The sequence below is a fragment of the Stegostoma tigrinum genome, chromosome 25 (genome assembly GCF_030684315.1).
Source record: "Stegostoma tigrinum isolate sSteTig4 chromosome 25, sSteTig4.hap1, whole genome shotgun sequence".
In the NCBI taxonomy this organism is placed as follows: Eukaryota; Metazoa; Chordata; class Chondrichthyes; order Orectolobiformes; family Stegostomatidae; genus Stegostoma; species Stegostoma tigrinum.
Window position 1 is genome coordinate 27,294,547 of NC_081378.1, and position 17,540 is coordinate 27,312,086.

Here is a 17,540-nt window from a genome sequence, read left to right on the forward strand (position 1 = left end):
CCTTTATGCATTTTGCTGTATCTTGCAATGGTACTTTATTACCTCAGTCCTCGTGCTTTAGTACTACAGTCAGGTTTGTTAATCTGGTATGATCTGAAGAGAATTCTTGCCAATCATGTGATCTATATTTCTCTAGTAAAGAAGTAAAGATCCTTAAAAGATGGCAATGACCTTTCCAAAGTGATTAACATTTTAAAGATCTAGTCAGGATATAATAGGAAGCAATACCAGCAAGATGATCATCGCCATTGAAAAATATTAAAAAGTGGGAACACACTGTCTGTCCAATCAGAGATTGATCAAATACTGTTCTTGTATTGGCAAGTCAATCAGAGTTTATGATGTCTCTGATCACGCACAGGGATAGTAGCTGGGAAAGATTAACAGGCAGTAATCTTTAGTGGTTACATGTGCAGTATGAAGAGAGAAGGAAAACTTCAGTCAACAGAACAGGAGTCTTGTGCCCTGCCATCCAGGAGTATGAGATTTTATTCTGATGGAAACTACTACTTCACTAGTCAACATCGTTCATTTGCACTTTTTCTAATAAACTTAATAAATCCTGTAAAACTGCTTCTCATTCACTGTTCATGGGCATTGCTGGCTAGACCAGCATTTATTGTCCATCACTAATTGAACTTAAGAAAGTAATGGTGAGTTCCCTTCCTGAACCTTCATGTCTTGCAGGTGCACCCACTCTTCACTTCAGGGGGGAGTTGCAGAATTTTGATGCTGTGACAGTAACAGTGAAGGAGCACTAACATAGTTCCAAGTCAGGACGGAGGAGAACTTGCAGTAGTTGGTGTTCCCATGCATCTGTTGCCCACTCCTTCAAGGCAGTTGCGGTCATGGGTTTGGAAGCAACTATCTACAGATTCTTAATGAGTTGGTGCAGCGCATCTTCCAAATAATACACACTACGATAACTGTGCACCAGTGGTAAACAGCATAAAACTTAAACAAGCTTGCTGCAATACTACAATATTGCTGGAGCCGAGCTCATCCAGGCAAGTGGAGAGTATACCATCAAACTCCAGACCTGAGCCTTTTAGATGTGACATGCTCTTTGGAGTTAGAAGATAAGTTACTCACCAAAGAATTCCAAACCACTCACATGCTCTTGCAGCCAGAGTATTTATATGTCTGGTCCAGTTCTGTTTCTTGTCAATAGTAACCCCCCCACCCCCGCCACCAAGATATTGATAGTGGCAAGATTCAACAACATTTCTGCCATTGATCATCAAGGAGAAATGGCTGCATTTTCCTTTCTTGGAGATGGGCATTGCCTGGCACTTACGCAGATAATTTTTTTAATTCACTAATGAAATATGGGCATCACTGGCTGGGCCAGCATTGACTGTCCATGACAAATTGCCCTCAAGACGGTTATGTGAGCTGCCTTCTTGAATTTGCAATACATAAATGCATAATGTCATAAGGGAGGGAGTTACTTGACACTTATCAGCCCAAGCTGATCTGCTGCATTTAGACACAGGCTGCTTCAGTGCCTTAAGAGTTGTGAACAGTCCAGAACATTATGCAATCATCAGTGAAAATCCCCTTCACTGACCTTGCATCTGAGAGAAAGTTATTGATGGTTGAGCTGAAGATTGTATAGCCTAGGACACTACCCTGAGGAACTCCTGTAATAATGTCCTGTAGCTGTCCACATAATTATCATCCTTTGTACTGGGTATGACTCCAACTAGTGCAGATTTCCCACCCTCCCCCACCCTGATTTCCATTGTCTCCTGGTTTGCTCGGGCTCCTTGACGTCACAGTTGGTCAAATTTGACCTTGATGTTGTGGGCAGTCATCCGTGCTTTCCCTCTTTGGTTCAGTTTTTTTTTTCTGTATTTGGATCAAGGCTACAGTGAGATCAGGCATGGCTCTGGCAAAACCCAGGTTTAAACAGGTTATTGTTAAGTGCTGCTTGATAGCACTGTTGACAACCCTTTCCATCACTTTGACAGTGATGGAGAGAAGGCTTAAAGGGTTGTAATTGGCCGAGTTGAATTTGTCTTGCTGTTTGAGGACAGGGCAAACCTCGGCCATTTCCCACATTCCAGGTAAATGAAGTGTTGTAAGTAAATTGGCTAAGAGTGCTGCTTGCTCTGGAGTTGTCAGAATATTTCATAGGCCGTGCACTTTACGACATTCAGGATCTGCAGAAGTTTTTTGATATTTCATGGAATGAACTGAATTGGCTGAAGACTGGCATCTGTGATTCTGGAGTCCTCAAGTACAAGCCGTGATGGATAATCCACTCAGCACTTCTGGCATAAGACATTTCCAAATGCTTCAGCCTTAACTTTTGCACTGCTGTGCTGGGCTGTCTCATATTTGAGAACAGTGAGTTGTTTAATTGTCTGACACCATCCTAAATGGATGTGGCAGGATTGCAGAGATGAGATCTCAAGAACTAGCTGCAGAGTTGTTAACTCTGTTTGTTGCATTCTGCTTTTGCTATTTAGTTTGCAATTGTAGTTGTAAATGTTGCAGCTTCACCAAGTTGACACCTCATTTTCAGGCATGCTTGCTGCTGCTCCCAGTATGCATTCTTTCACTCTTCATTAAATCCAGTTGATCCATTAGCTCAGTAGGAATGGTAGAACAAGCAATATGCCAAGCCATGAGATTAGAATGTGGTTCAATGCAATTCTGCTTCTACTGTTGTCCTACAGCAGCTCATGGACGCAGAGTCTTGATCTTTTGATTTTGTGTGAAGTCCCATTTAGCACAGTCATAATCCCACGCAATAAAATGGAAGGGGAAGTGATGGCCTAGTGGTATTAGCACTGAACTATTAATCGAGAGACCCAGATAATATTCTGGGGATCTGGGTTTGAATCCCACCACTGCAGATAGTGGAATTTGAATCCAATAAAAAATAATCTGGAATTAAGAGTCTAATGATGACCGTGAATCTATTGCCAATTGTTGGAAAAGCCATCTAGTTCACTAATGTCCTTTAGGGAAGGAAACTACCATCCTTACCTGGTCTGGCCTACATGTTACTCCAGACCCACAGCAACATGGTTGACTATTAACTGCCCTCTGGGCAATTAGGGATGGGCAATAAACGCTGGCTTCGTCAGCAATGCCCTTAGCCCGTAAATGAATTTTTTTTAAAGATCAATAAATAAAATCCTCAATATCAATATGAACTTTGTCTTCATAGGATTGCAATGGTCACTCCTACCAAACATTTAATGGACAAACGCTTCTGCTATGATTATTGAGGACATGGTCCCTTTTGTAGATTCCCATACAATACAACCCACACAGTTCTACCAACAGAGATAATGGGAACTGCAGACGCTGGAGAATCCAAGACAACAAAGTGTGGAGCTGGATGAACACAGCAGGCCAAGCAGCATCTCAGGAGCACAAAAGCTGATGTTTCGGGCCTAGACCCTTCATCAGAGAGGGGGATCGGGAGAGGGTTCTGGAATAAATAGAGAGAGGGGGGGAGGTGGACCGAAGATGGAGAGAAAAGAAGATAGGTGGAGAGGAGAGTATAGGTGGGGAGGTAGGGAGGGGATAGATCAGTCCAGGAAAGACGGACAGGTTAAGGAGGTGGGATGAGGTTAGTAGGTAGGAAATGGAGGTGCGGCTTGAGGTGGGAGGAGGGATGGGTGAGAGGAAGAACAGGTTAGGGAGGCAGAGACAGGTTAGGCTGGTTTTGGGATGCAGTGGGGGGAGGGGATGAGCTGGGCTGGTTGTGTGCTGCAGTGGGGGGAGGGGACGACCTGGGCTGGTTTTGGGATGCAGTGGGGGAAGGGGAGATTTTGAAGCTGGTGAAGTCCACATTGATACCATTGGGCTGCAGGGTTCCCAAGCGGAATATGAGTTGCTGTTCCTGCAACCTTCGGGTGGCATCCTTGTGGCACTGCAGGAGGCCCATGATGGACATGTCGTCTGAGGAATGGGAGGGGGAGTTAAAATGGTTCGCGACTGGGAGGTGCAGTTGTTTATTGCGAACTGAGCGGAGGTGTTCTGCAAAGCAGTCCCCAAGCCTCCGCTTGGTTTCCCCAATGTAGTGGAAGCCACACCAGGTACAGTGGATGCAGTATACCACATTGGCAGATGTGCAGGTGAACCTCTGCTTAATGTGGCAAGTTATCTTGGGGCCTGGGATAGGGGTGAGGGAGGAGGTGTGGGGGCAAGTGTAGCACTTCCTGCGGTTGCAGGGCAAACTGCTGGATGTGGTGGGGTTGGAGGGCAGTGTGGAGCAAACAAGGGAGTCATGGAGAGAGTGGTCTCTCCGGAAAGCAGACAGGGGTGGGGATGGAAAAATGTCTTGGGTGGTGGGGTCGGATTGTAAATGGCGGAAGTGTTGGAGGATGATGCGTTGTATCCGGAGGTTGGTGGGGTGCTGTGTGAGAATGAGGGGGATCCTCTTAGGGTGGTTGTGGCGGGGGCGGGGTGTGAGGGATGTGTTGCGGGAAATGCAGGAGACGCGGTCAAGGGCGTTCTAGCAACCATGTCTTTTAGAACTCAGTCTACTTGATCAGTAGTGGTATTACTGAGCCATATTTGGTCATGGATATTGCAGTTATCACATGGAGAACAATGTGTGCCCTTGCTGCTCTCAGTGCATCCTCCATTGTCTATACGCTACTGTGCAACCACTTCTCGTGGGTCTGTCCTGTCAGTGGAACAAAAAGTACCCATGGATAATGATGGTGGTACATGGGAAATCATCTTAAAGTTTGACTCTCTGAGAATGACAGTCAGTTGGCTGCTTGATTTGTCTGTGAGACAGCTCTCCAATTTTGGCACAAGCCCCCAGGATGTTAATGAGTCAGACTTTGCAGGATCAATCTTCTTTGTACCATTGAAGTCCAATAGGCTAATGAACCCCAACGCTGACTCAAATGTGCCTGTACAGTCTTTGGATATCTGAGGAACAGAGTGTTAAACATCTGACATCTCAAACCCAGCACCATGGTCCATACAGCAGCCATGGTCCCAACTTCCTGTTTGCATCAGAAACATGGACCACAAACAGCAGATAGCTCAAAGCCCTGAAGAGTTATCATCAGCACTCTCTTCACAAAAATCCACCGGCAGGATAAGCAGAATAATATGAGCATCCTCTCCCAGACCAGTATCCCCAGTATTGAGGCAACTGTCACACTTGATCAGTTATGATGGGTGGGCCACATTGACCACATGACCGACACAGGACTCCCCAAAACACTTGCTTTAATTTGAGCTCTGCAGTGGTAAATGATTTCTAGGAAGGCAGAGAAAATGCTGAAATCCTCCCTAAACAAATGTAATGTCACATGGGAATCGCTTCCTCTAGAATGCACAAAGCAGAGAAGCACCCACAAAGGAAACAAACACTTTGTCTGCCACCCAAGTGGAGCATGAGGAGGTCAAGAGCCAGCAGCAGAAAGTGCGAGCATATTCCAGAGTGTCCCACCCATATCCTCCCCTAAAAAACCTGCTCCCCCTACCTGGGGCAGAGTCTGTGGCTCCAGGATTGGACGATTCAGCCATCACAGAGCCAGTCCCCGCAGTGGAACTAAGTCATCTTTGAAGTTGAGAGACTGTCAAAGAGGAGGACGTGCCATTGTTGCTTTCAGTGCCTTTATTGATGCCAAGTGATCTGTCCAGTTTCATTCCTTTCATATTTTATATTTTGGCAGTTAGACACAACTGAGCGGCTTGTTAGGCCAGTTCAGACAGCATTTAATAGCTAGGCACTTTGCCGGCACATGTAGGTCAGACCCTACGAGGGCATCAGATTTTTACTTCCTAAAGGACATCAGTGGACCAGATGGCTTTTTACAACAAATAACAAGGGTATCATGATCAGCATTAGACTAGTTTTACTAATGCTTCCAGATTTTTATTAATTGAATTGAAATATCAGTATCTGCCACTGAGTTTCGAACACATGCTCCAGTAAACCACCTTAGCCCCCTAAATCACGCTTGTAAAATCACATTTGTACCTGGAATTGTCTTATCACTCATTTGGACAGGGAAATCTTTTGAATGCCCATTTCATCCCATCCATAACTGTAATTGCTTTATGTCTTACAATGAAGATAAAGTGAACGCCAAATATTCCAGGGTGGATTCAGGTCTAAGAAGTAAAATTACAGCTGCATAATTCTTATAATTTTAGTGGAACACTGTTCCACAGAATGGCATCATCATTGCATCATATTTCATGTGAATAAGTGGAATATTAAATAGTATTTCTAACGCTTGTTTATAAATCCCATTTTCCTAAGGGTGGTATGGTTGGTGGGGTGCCATGCTGCCCAGGCGAAACAGCGAAGCTCAAGCTCAAAGCAGGTCCCCACAGAAGGCGGAAAATAATCTTCGGGAAAGAAAGAGAAACTTGTAATTACCTTGAAAAAGTAATTAAGCCAATGTCATTTCTGTTCTTCCTCCTCCACCCAGGAGCTAAACTTCCTAATTACAGCCCTTAGCAGGAAAGCAGATGTCATGGAAATGCAGGTGCCATAATCAGGTGATCACTGAACTGTAAGCAATGTAATGAGCAGAATTACTTCATGACAGGGGTCTCGATGCACGTGGGGTTTTTTTTCCCCTATACCTACTGTTATGCTGTATATGAGATATTTTTACACTCAGAGGCACAGATTTATTTGTTGTTAATTCCTGTTCATAGTTTTGCGGGATTGTATAATTGACCGACATTCAGTGGCCTTGCCACCATCACTCCCCTCTCATTTCAATGACAATTTGTTTCCCTGCTTCAATTCAAGAAGAGTTAATGAGTTTATTCTACAACATTCAGACATGAGCAATTTTAGACTATTCTCGCTAAATAGGACATTTATGAATGACTGAATTTAATCTTCCTAGGCCTTGTAAAATGGTGTGCAATGAGTGTGAAGAAGCAAAGCTATTAACCGGGTAAATGCATATCAGACATGTAGGTGTTAATTATCCACTGAAAGTTGTACAGTGTATACATCTAAGCAAGTAAGATATTACAAATAAATGGCTGAATACAATCTATTACCAGCTGGATTTGTCATGACTATTGAGAGAATATTATCAATATTCCTTTCCAAAATAATGTAATTAACTTTTTTTTAATATGGAGATGCACCATGGCTCTGAGCTGAAACAAAAAGGTCACTGTTTATTATCAAACTTTTACACTAACTTGGATTTTGTTTCACAAATACTATCACAGCACTTATTTTGTTAACCATTTCATAGAATAGGTTTCAAATTCAATAAGTTCAAAGCTGATATGGTCCTGATCTGAATTACATTCTGTGTTCCCCCCCACCCCACCCAATAACCCTCAATTCCCTTGGCTATCAAAAATCTAACTAACTCTGCCTTGATTAAGTCTATGACTCACCCTCCACTGTTTTCTGAGTAAGAGATTTCAAAATATAATCCACTGGATTGCCTTCTTCCAGAATACCAATACTTTTGTGATCCTAGTGCAAAAGCTAGACACTTCTTAAGTACATTATATTGTTCTCTCCTCAAGTTCTGCAGTTGGCAAACCTTTCCAACTGGTGATTGCCCTGCATGGAAATAAATACTTTGCTGCATCTGTCTGAAACTTGATCATCATTACTTCATATCTGAGCTCTTGATATTTATACAGTTCCGTTGCAACTGAAAGTCCTGGTCAAAGTTTATTTTCCTTATTTCATCAAATGGCTTCTAGATACTTCTAAAAGGTAACTTGTCAGATACCTTATCGACACATTATTTTCGATTTGTTCTTTAGTTCAGATCATGATGGGCAGAATCAATTTTTTTCTTCTACATTGGATGTGGGAGTCCCTGGCTGGGCCAACATTTATTGTCCACCTGTAGTTGGTCACACAGCATTCAAAAGTCAAACACATTGCTGTGGGTGTGGAGTCATATGTAAGCCAGACCAGGTAAGGATGACAGATTTCCTTCCCTAAAGTACATGAGTGAACCAGGTACATTGTCAATGACAATCAACAATGGATGGCACGAGGCCAGCTATAAATTTCAGATTTTCTTGAATTGAAATTTCACCCTCTCTCATGGTGGAATTCAAACTCAAAACCCCCAGTAGAATATTAGTCTGAGTTTCTGGATTAATAGTCCAGTGGCATTACCTTGACAACATCACATCCTCCTTATCGACCCTCTTACCTGATTGGAAACATCTTGGATTCATGAAAATGTAGTCTGAATGTATTTTTCACTTCAGGATAAGCACTGATTTTAACTTATGTAAATATAAGAAATTTTGCCGAACATCACTTTTCCACAATTCACATCACAGAAACACAATGAGAAATATGTCACAGTTGTCCCTAAAGGATTGCTTTTTCACTAACACCATAGACTGCTTCAATGCCCTTTGCTGAAAATGAGTGAAAATACAAATTCTTAATTTGATTGCTTTTCAGGCATCTAAGGTTTACTCCATTGCTGGAATCAAACATGGAATAACACTACATTTGTAACCTATCTACAGCCTTGTACAGCATTTCTGTAATATGGAGGTCAGCTTTATTCTGAAAAATAATTAATAAGGTGTCTGCATTTTCCTCTATTTTCCATCTTCCTTTATGTAACGTATTTTACATGGGAGACTAAGTCCTAATTCTGGTATCAAATATTAAACTGTCCTCATTTTTGTTCCTCTACAAATCTGATACATTTTCTCATACCAATGGCCAGGCCAAACTATTATGGCCTAATCAAAATAATTGAATTGTCACAGTATGTCTTTTCTATCCAGTATTAAAACTTGAATAAAACTTCTCATGACATCATTCTTTTCTTGGTCTTGATCTTAACAGAAATCAATGTTTAAAAAACAGCATTTCAAATACAGACCTGTAAATGATTAAACCTGATCAATATTTGTGCAAAGCAGTACTGGTGAGACTGCACTCTAAACTGTAAATTGCAGTGACTCATTGTGAGCTCGTAACGTAAAACTACAAGTTTTGTTAGACTAGTCAGGCGTTTGACACATAGAACCCATCACCTTGAGTAACAATTTCCAAGCTACATTATTGAGTAATCCCCACAAATAAAGTTTCTGTTTGCCTGATAAGAATACTCCAGAGCAATCAATCAGCTTTATTGCTCTGAATGGGTCTGAATGGAGCACCACGCTGACTGTGCAACCATTAGAATCTACAAAGAGAAAAGGCACATTAACATTTTGGGAGTGGTCACTACTCTGAGGTAATTCTATGGAAGCATTCCCAAGCACTAACATTTTCTTTCTGTTTACAGATGTTATTCCAGCTGCTACCCATTTCCAATGTTTTCATTAAATTTCAGGTGCGGTATTTCTTTTCCTTCCTGCTTCTGAGGTGAATAAAGCTCAGGCATCAAACAACCAATTCTGTTATATCCACTTCTCAACAATAATCTCTCTTTTCAACAAAATTTGTCATTTCAAAAGTTATACAATATATGAATTTGGAGACTTGTGTGGATTCTAATAGACAATAAGTTGAAATGCAGGAATTAAAAGTCTTTTCTCTTCAAAGCATTTTACTATTTTACTGTAAGAATCACAGCCGAGAAATATACTAAGGAATCACAGATTCCCTACAGTGTGAAAACAGGCCAATTGGCCCAACAAGTCCACACCGACTCTCTGAACAGCATCCCACCTAGACCCATTCCCCTATCCTTTTCCCTGTAACCCTGCATTTCCCATGGCCAGTCCACCTAACCTGCACATCTTTGGACTGCGGGAGGAAGCCGGAGCACCCAGAGGAATCCCACAGAGACACAGGGAGAATGTGCAAACTCCACACAGACAGTCGCCTGAGGGTGGAACTGGACCTGGGTCTCTGGCACTGTGAGGCAGCAGTGCTAATCAGTGAGCCAACCATACCACCCTTAGGAAAATGGGATTTATAAACAAGCGTTAGAAATACTATTTAATATTCCACTTATTCACATAATAAAGATCCTGGGAGTAACAGAGAAATTCCATCTGGGAAATATCAATCTGGTTGTAGTGAATAAATGATATCAGGCATGACAGTGGTTCACATCCAACCATCAGTGCTCAGTAACATTATCTACAAAACATTGTTGATGCTTTTAAAAGAATGTACACATTAATAATGCTGTAATTGTTTGCCAATAAACAAATATTCAAAACCATTCAATATTGCTGCACTAACAGGATTGCTGGATATAATTTAAATTCTTTTTACTTTACAAGTAATAACCAATGCTATAATCATGTCTGCTTAAATCTTTAACACTAAATTTCCATGCCTTTCTGTACAAATCTATACACATTACTGCTGTTGAAAACACTCAAAAATCAGCAAGCCCATAGCTTTTGGTAAAGCATTTTAAAGTGATCATTAAAACGCATATTGAATATTAGCAGAGTTTTTGTACTCACTTTCAGGGCTTCCACTTTGTTACTTAAAAGTTTTTCGATTTCTCTTGCTGCACTTTCTACCAAACGCCGAGCATTGTTTGTTTCAACTGTATAGTATTGTCTGTTTTTCAAGTAAATCTGCAAAATAAAATTGTGAAACAATTGTGATTTGAGGCCACTATTCTTTAGGTACAAAAAGTTGCATTTATAGAGGGGCATGGGAAAACAACTCCAAGTTAGTGAAACCATTGCACCAGGATTGGATTAACTCAGGCGCATATGGGACTACGCACAAGGACCTTATTACAGATGGTATCTCTGCCAGTGTAGGTTCCATTTAAGTGCAATGTACAGTGTTGAGATTTGTAGGGCAGCATGGTAAGGATCAGGTCAGGTATGTTTTTCTCTCTTGTTGGTTCCCTCACCACCTGCATCAGACCCAATCTAGCAGCTATGTCCTTTAGGGCCCAACCAGCTCAATCAGTAGTGCTGCTACCAAGCCACTCTTGGCAATGTACACTGAAGTCCCTAACCCAAAGTACATTTTGCACCCTTGTCACCCTCAGTGTATCCTCCAAGTGTTGCTCAATATGGAGGAGTACCAAATCATCACCAAGGGAGGAAGGTATATGGTAACCAGCAGGAGGTTTCCTTGCCCATGTTTAACCTGAAGCCATGAGATTTCATGGGTTCCAAAGGCAATGTTGAGGGCTCCCAAGGCAAAACCCTCCCGACTGTATACCACTGTATCCACCTCTGCTGGATCTGCTCTGCCAGTGGGACAGGGCATATCCAGGGACTGTGATAGTGGTGTCTGGGGCATTGTCTGTAAGGTATGTTTCTGTGAGAATGACTCAGTCAGGCTGTTGCTTGACTAGTCTGTGAGGCAGCTCCCTCAATCTTGGCACAGTCCCCAGGTTTTAGTTAGAAGGACTTTGCAGGAGTGACAGATCTGTTTTAACCATTGTCACGTCTGGTGCTTAGGTTAATGGCAGATGGTCCCAACTGGTTTGATTTCGAATATCATGTCCAATTTCCACCCCATTTTGCCATGCACCTTTTCTGGAATAACTTCCCACTCACCAAATACCCTGGAATTGACCTACACCCTGGCACAGGGAGATCTTTAAAAACCCACTGTGTACTCAGACAAGCACTGTCACTCTACAGCTACACTGGCTGATACTTGTCCTGGGAATAGCAGTCAGGGGTCAATCTGCATCTGCTGTACTCTCAGGGACCTGGAAGTCCTGCTGGATAAGGTAATGCACAGGGTACATCAGTACTACAATGGAGGCTACGGCACCTGAGCATGTCAGACTGGTCCAAGGTTACAGCCGTGCCAGTCATGTGGAGGGATGCACAGTACAGTAGAATATTTTGTCCACACCACCAGAATGAATCCCATCTTCTTCACAGACGCTCTATCTTTGCTACTGTACCCATTTCCCAGTAAAGCTCATGCTCTACCACCCTCATTATTGACTTGCCCTTACACACTTACCCATATCCACCCATGACGCCAGGAATCCTTTGAGCCCTCTGCATCACCTAATCAGTCTGGGCACCTCACACCAGCACCAACACAAACTGCTGTGCCACCAACTTTTGTCTTCCACATTATCTGCCTGTCTTTGAGTCTGCGAGGAAGGTAGCCCACGACAGGGCAGAAAGCAACGAGACAGGTGTTGCACTGCCCATCATTCTGATCACCACCCGCTTTGAGGCCAGGCAAGGCGGGGATGCGGTTAGCATCCAGGTAGGCTCAGAGTGGGTCAATACAAAGTGCCAAGAGATGCAGCCTGGTCCAGTCCATGGACAAGGCCACATGTACCTGAGCTTAAAGTGTCCTTGCAACAACTTGAGAATGGTAGTTGCTGATGCAGTCTGAAGTGCAGCATGGAAGTACAGATGCATCCAATTAAGTGAATCAGAAATGTACCTCAGGGATTCTCAGAGGCTGACATATGCCAAAGTACATGGACACAGAATGTTCATGCCTAGTACGTTGTGAGGTCAGTGCCCAGTATCCACCATGAAAGTCATTTGGAGCAAAGGGCGAGTTCAACTTGTCAGGTACCTGCTCTGGTTTATAGCTGATGTTTTCCCAACAGCTAATTTGTTGAGCAAGTTTGGCTAGATTGCAACTGCAATATTAATGAAGCAAGTTGGGCCATTAACAAGGCCCCTAACAAGCATTAATCACAGTCAATTAGCAACTTGATGTTGCCTGGTGAGAATTTTGCAATGCCACTTGTGAAAATCATAAAATATAGTGTGATGATTTCAGTGTTGAGATGCATCTTGCTGGATTCTGTCGCACATCTTTCCATAGTCTATATCATTCAAATCCCTACAAAATTCCTTTGAATTGTTCTAATGGACCCATCTTTTACACTTTTCACATGCAGAGAGGCAAGATTCTCACCGGGTAATAGTGAATTGCCAATTGGTAAGGTATAGGATTGGTGCAAACAGTTGTAAACTGTTCTAAACAGTTGTAAACAGAAGTAACTCAATTTTGATAAAGGAACTGAGGCTCAACAGCACAGAACAGAATTTTGTGGGACCCTGTTGCTGAGTAAATCTGACGTTGGTTCTTTTCACCTGTTCCATCTGATCCACTCCACTCGAAGTGCGCACCAACTTCACAAGGTCATCTTTCATTTTCTCTGCCCACGACCGTATACTGCAAGGTACAAGATTTTCAATTAGATCAATGGCTTTTGGAATTGATTGTTGCAAATGTACATAACAACTGACATATTTTCTTCACATAAATCTCTGTTTGGCATCAACACATTGAAGACAGTCAGTAGTGTCACAGCTTCTTCTACAGAATGACATGCTAAATGTAAGAATTTTCCCCTGAGCCTTTGTGAAAACTGTTACTTCAGCACACAATCTCCCTTGTATACAGTTTTCCCACAGCAAGGAGCGAAAATCTGAAACTCTGTCCTGACAGGTTGCCGCTGTTGGGTTTCACAATTAGATCAATGCATTTTTGGTATGTAATGGCATTCAGAATATGGAAGAAAGGGGATATATGAAATGTAAGTCCAAATCAATCATGATATCATTGAATGCTAGGTGAGCAGCTGAATGGGCTGTACATGCTCCTATGCTCCCATGTACTCATCTAGAACAGAATTCTATTCTTACGATGTGCGTCTGTGAACAGAACATAAACAAAATATATAGAATAGGACTCATTAATGGATCTAAATATCAGCCTTTTCCATAAGGCATTCAGAATTCTTAATAAACAAGTAAGCTAGTTTATTGTAGATAATAAAGTGTGAGGCTGGATGAACACAGCAGGCCAAGCAGCATCCCAGGAGCACAAAAGCTGACGTTTCGGGCCTAGACCCTTCATCAGAGAGGGGGATCGGGTGAGGGTTCTGGAATAAATAGGGAGAGAGGGGGAGGCAGACCAAAGATGGAGAGAAAAGAAGGCAGGTGGAGAGGAGAGTATAGGTGGGGAGGTAGGGAGGGGATAGGTCAGTCCAGGGAAGACGGACAGGTCAAGAAGGTGGGATGAGATTAGTAGGTAGGAGATGGAGGTGCGGCTTGGGGTGGGAGGAAGGGATGGGTGAGAGGAAGAACAGGTTAGAGAGGCAGAGACAGGTTGGACTGGTTTTGGGATGCAGTGGGTGGAGGGGAAGAGCTGGGCTGGTTGTGTGATGCAGTGGGGGGAGGGGACGAACTGGGCTGGTCTTGGGATGCGGTGGGGGAAGGGGAGATTTTGAAGCTGGTGAAGTCCACATTGATACCATTGGGCTGCAGGGTTCCCAAGCGGAATATGAGCGGAATATGCTGTTCCTGCAACCTTCGGGTGGCATCATTGTGGCACTGCAGGAGGCCCATGATGGACATGTCATCTAAAGAATGGGAGGGGGAGTGGAAATGGTTTGCGATTGGGAGGTGCAGTTGTTTATTGCGAACCGAGCGGAGGTGTTCTGCAAAGCGGTCCCCAAGCCTCCGCTTGGTTTCCCCAATGTAGAGGTAGCCACACAGGGTACAGTGGATGCAGTATACCACATTGGTAGATGTGCAGGTGAACCTCTGCTTAATGTGGAAAGTCATCTTGGGGCCTGGGATAGGGGTGAGGGACGAGGTGTGGGGACAAGTGTAGCATTTCCTGCGGTTGCAGGGGAAGGTGCCGGGTGTGGTGGGGTTGGAGGGCAGTGTGGAGCGAACAAGGGAGTCATGGAGAGAGGGGTCTCTCCGGAAAGCAGACAAGGGTGGGGATGGAAAAATGTCTTGAGTGGTGGGGTCGGATTGTAGATGGTGGAAGTGTCAGAGGATGATGCGTTGTATCCGGAGGTTGGTGGGGTGGTATGTGAGAACGAGGAGGATCCTCTTTGGGCGGTTGTGGCGGGGGCGGGGTGTGAGGGATTTGTTGCGGGAAATGCGGGAGACGCGGTCAAGGGTGTTCTCGACCACTGTGGGGGGGAAAGTTGCGGTCCTTGAAGAACTTGGACATCTGGGATGTGCGGGAGTGGAATGCCTCATCGTGGGAGCAGATGCAGCGGAGGCGGAGGAATTGGGAATAGGGGATGGAATTTTTGCAGGAGGGTGGGTGGGAGGAGGTGTATTCTAGGTAGCTGTGGGAGTCAGTGGGCTTGAAATGGACATCAGTTACAAGCTAGTTGCCTGAGATGGAGACTGAGAGGTCCAGGAAGGTGAGGGATGTGCTGGAGATGGCCCAGGTGAACTGAAGGTTGGGGTGGAAGGTGTTGGTGAAGTGGATGAACTGTTCGAGCTCCTCTGGGGAGCAAGAGGCGGCGCCGATACAGTCATCAATGTAACGCAGGAAGAGGTGGGGTTTGGGGCCTGTGTAGGTGCGGAAGAGGGACTGTTCCACGTAACCTACAAAGAGGCAGGCATAGCTGGGGCCCAAGTGGGTACCCATGGCCACCCCCTTAGTCTGTAGGAAGTGGGTGGAATCAAAAGAGAAGTTGTTGAGAGTGAGGACGAGTTCGGCTAGGTGGATGAGGGTGTCGGTGGAGGGGGACTGGTCGGGCCTGCGGGACAGGAAAAAGCGGAGGGCATTGAGGCCATCTGCATGCGGAATACAGGTGTATAGGGACTGGACGTCCATGGTGAAAATGAGGTGTTGTGGGCCAGGGAATTGCAAGTCCTGGAGGAGGTGGAGGGCGTGGGTGGTGTCACGGACGTAGGTAGGGAGTTCCTGGACCAAAGGGGAGAAAATGGAGTCCAGATAGGTGGAGATGAGTTCGGTGGGGCAGGAACAGGCTGAGACAATGTGTCGACCAGGGCAGGCAGGTTTGTGAATTTTGGGAAGGAGATAGAAACGGGCCATGTGGGTTTGGGGAACATTGAGGTTGGAGGCTGTGGGTGGGAGGTCCCCTGAGGTGATGAGGTCCTGGATGGTGTTGGAGATGATGGTTTGGTGCTCGGGTGTGGGGTCATGATCGAGGGAGCGATAGGAGGTGGTGTCGGAGAGTTGGCGTTTGGCCTCGGCGATGTAGAGGTCAGTGCGCCATACTACCACTGCGCCGCCCTTGTCTGTGGGTTTGATGGTGAGGTTGGGGTTGGAGCGGAGGGAGCGGAGGGCTGCCCGTTCTGCAGGGGAGAGGTTGGGGTGGGTGAGAGGGGTGGAGAGGTTGAGGCGGTTAATGTCTCGAGGGCAGTTAGAGATGAAGAGGTCAAGAGAAGGTAGGAGGCCTGGGGGTGGTGTCCAGGAGGACGACTTGTGTTGGAAGCGGGTGAAGGGGTCAGTGGAGGGAGGGTTAGGTTCCCGGTTCGTCCCCTCCCCCCACTGCACCACACAACCAGCCCAGCTCTTCTCCTCCACCCACTGCATCCCAAAACCAGTCCAACCTGTCTCTGTCTCCCTAACCTGTTCTTCCTCTCACCCATCCCTTCCTCCCACCCCAAGCCGCACCTCCATCTCCTACTTACTAACCTCATCCCACCTCCTTGACCTGTCTGTCTTCCCTGGACTGACCTATCCCCTCCCTACCTCCCCACCTATACTCTCCTCTCTACCTATCTTCTTTTCTCTCCATCTTCGATCCGCCTCCCCCTCTCTCCCTATTTATTCCAGAACCCTCACCCGATCCCCCTCTCTGATGAAGGGTCTAGGCCCGAAACGTCAGCTTTTGTGCTCCTGGGATGCTGCTTGGCCTGCTGTGTTCATCCAGCCTCACATTTTATTATCTTGGATTCTCCAGCATCTGCAGTTCCCATTATCACAAGCTAGTTTATTGTGTTAGTGAAAAATGTCTTGCTTTGAGTTTGAAGGAGCGGGGGGGGTAAAAATTACTAATGAAAGGTCTGATGCCTATCAAAGGTTGACTCAATGAAATTGGTTTGAGGTGACTGATGCAGGTCAAATCCATTCAGAATACTTCACTGATGAGATAAGGAGGCTCATAATCATTTACTGCAAATGGGTCTCAATCCAATAAGCACTGGTAGGTCGAGGCTAATGGGCTACTGTGTTGATGTCCACTGTGCGCACTTATATATGCATGTACAGCCCTCTTTGTAAAGGGAAGGGGTAACACTTTGGCGTCAGTTGCAACTCTCCTAAAAGCAGGTATTTCAAAGTTAGAGCCATGAAGAAGCTCATAAAATGACCTTCCAAACTATTTCCTACGAATCTCATTTAGCCTCGACTCTAGTCCAGATGCCCCACACCCCTTCATGAGAAGACAGAATGATGGCCAGCCAAAGCAGTAGCAACACACACAAGTTCTTTGACAGGGCATGGGACTGCTGAGGTGGTTGGGTCCTTTGCCTCCACCTGCTTTTTCCTCGCGACCATTGGAAATGCTAGCCAGGAGGGTCAACTCGTCTCTGGAAAGAGACATTGTTGACATTCTGATCCTCATAATGTCTGGCTTACCCAATCCCAAAGTCCCAGGCATCTGCCCAAACCTCCAGGGCCAATGTGGGTCACAGCAGAGCGTCCACCCCAATTGGGAAGCAGAGGAGCTCAGTGCATCACAGTGGGAGAGAGGCAAGCAGAAAAACATACTATTGTCACTCATGGGCAATGGCTGGAAAATCTGTACAGTTTGTTCTTCATCATAACACATGTAAACAGTTTGTTTAGCAAACTCTGTTATTTATAAAACACTTTCATGTTTAAAGATTGTTTCATAACCCATGGTATGTAAGTAGTTCTAGCATTTGATATCCCC

General features: G+C 44.8%; 1 protein-coding gene across 10 annotated transcripts in view; it reads right to left on the minus strand.

The window, feature by feature from the left end:
- LOC125463260 (voltage-dependent calcium channel subunit alpha-2/delta-1) overlaps positions 1–17,540 on the minus strand; it is a 617,517-nt gene that overhangs the window by 554,524 nt on the left and 45,453 nt on the right. For all 10 annotated transcript variants that reach the window (XM_059654605.1, XM_059654607.1, XM_048554305.2 and 7 more), the window contains exons 2-3: positions 12,973–13,054; positions 10,387–10,503 (exon numbers count right to left, since the gene is read on the minus strand). In XM_059654605.1, the coding sequence (XP_059510588.1) occupies positions 10,387–10,503; positions 12,973–13,054 (199 nt within the window). The remainder of the gene's footprint in view (positions 1–10,386; positions 10,504–12,972; positions 13,055–17,540) is intronic.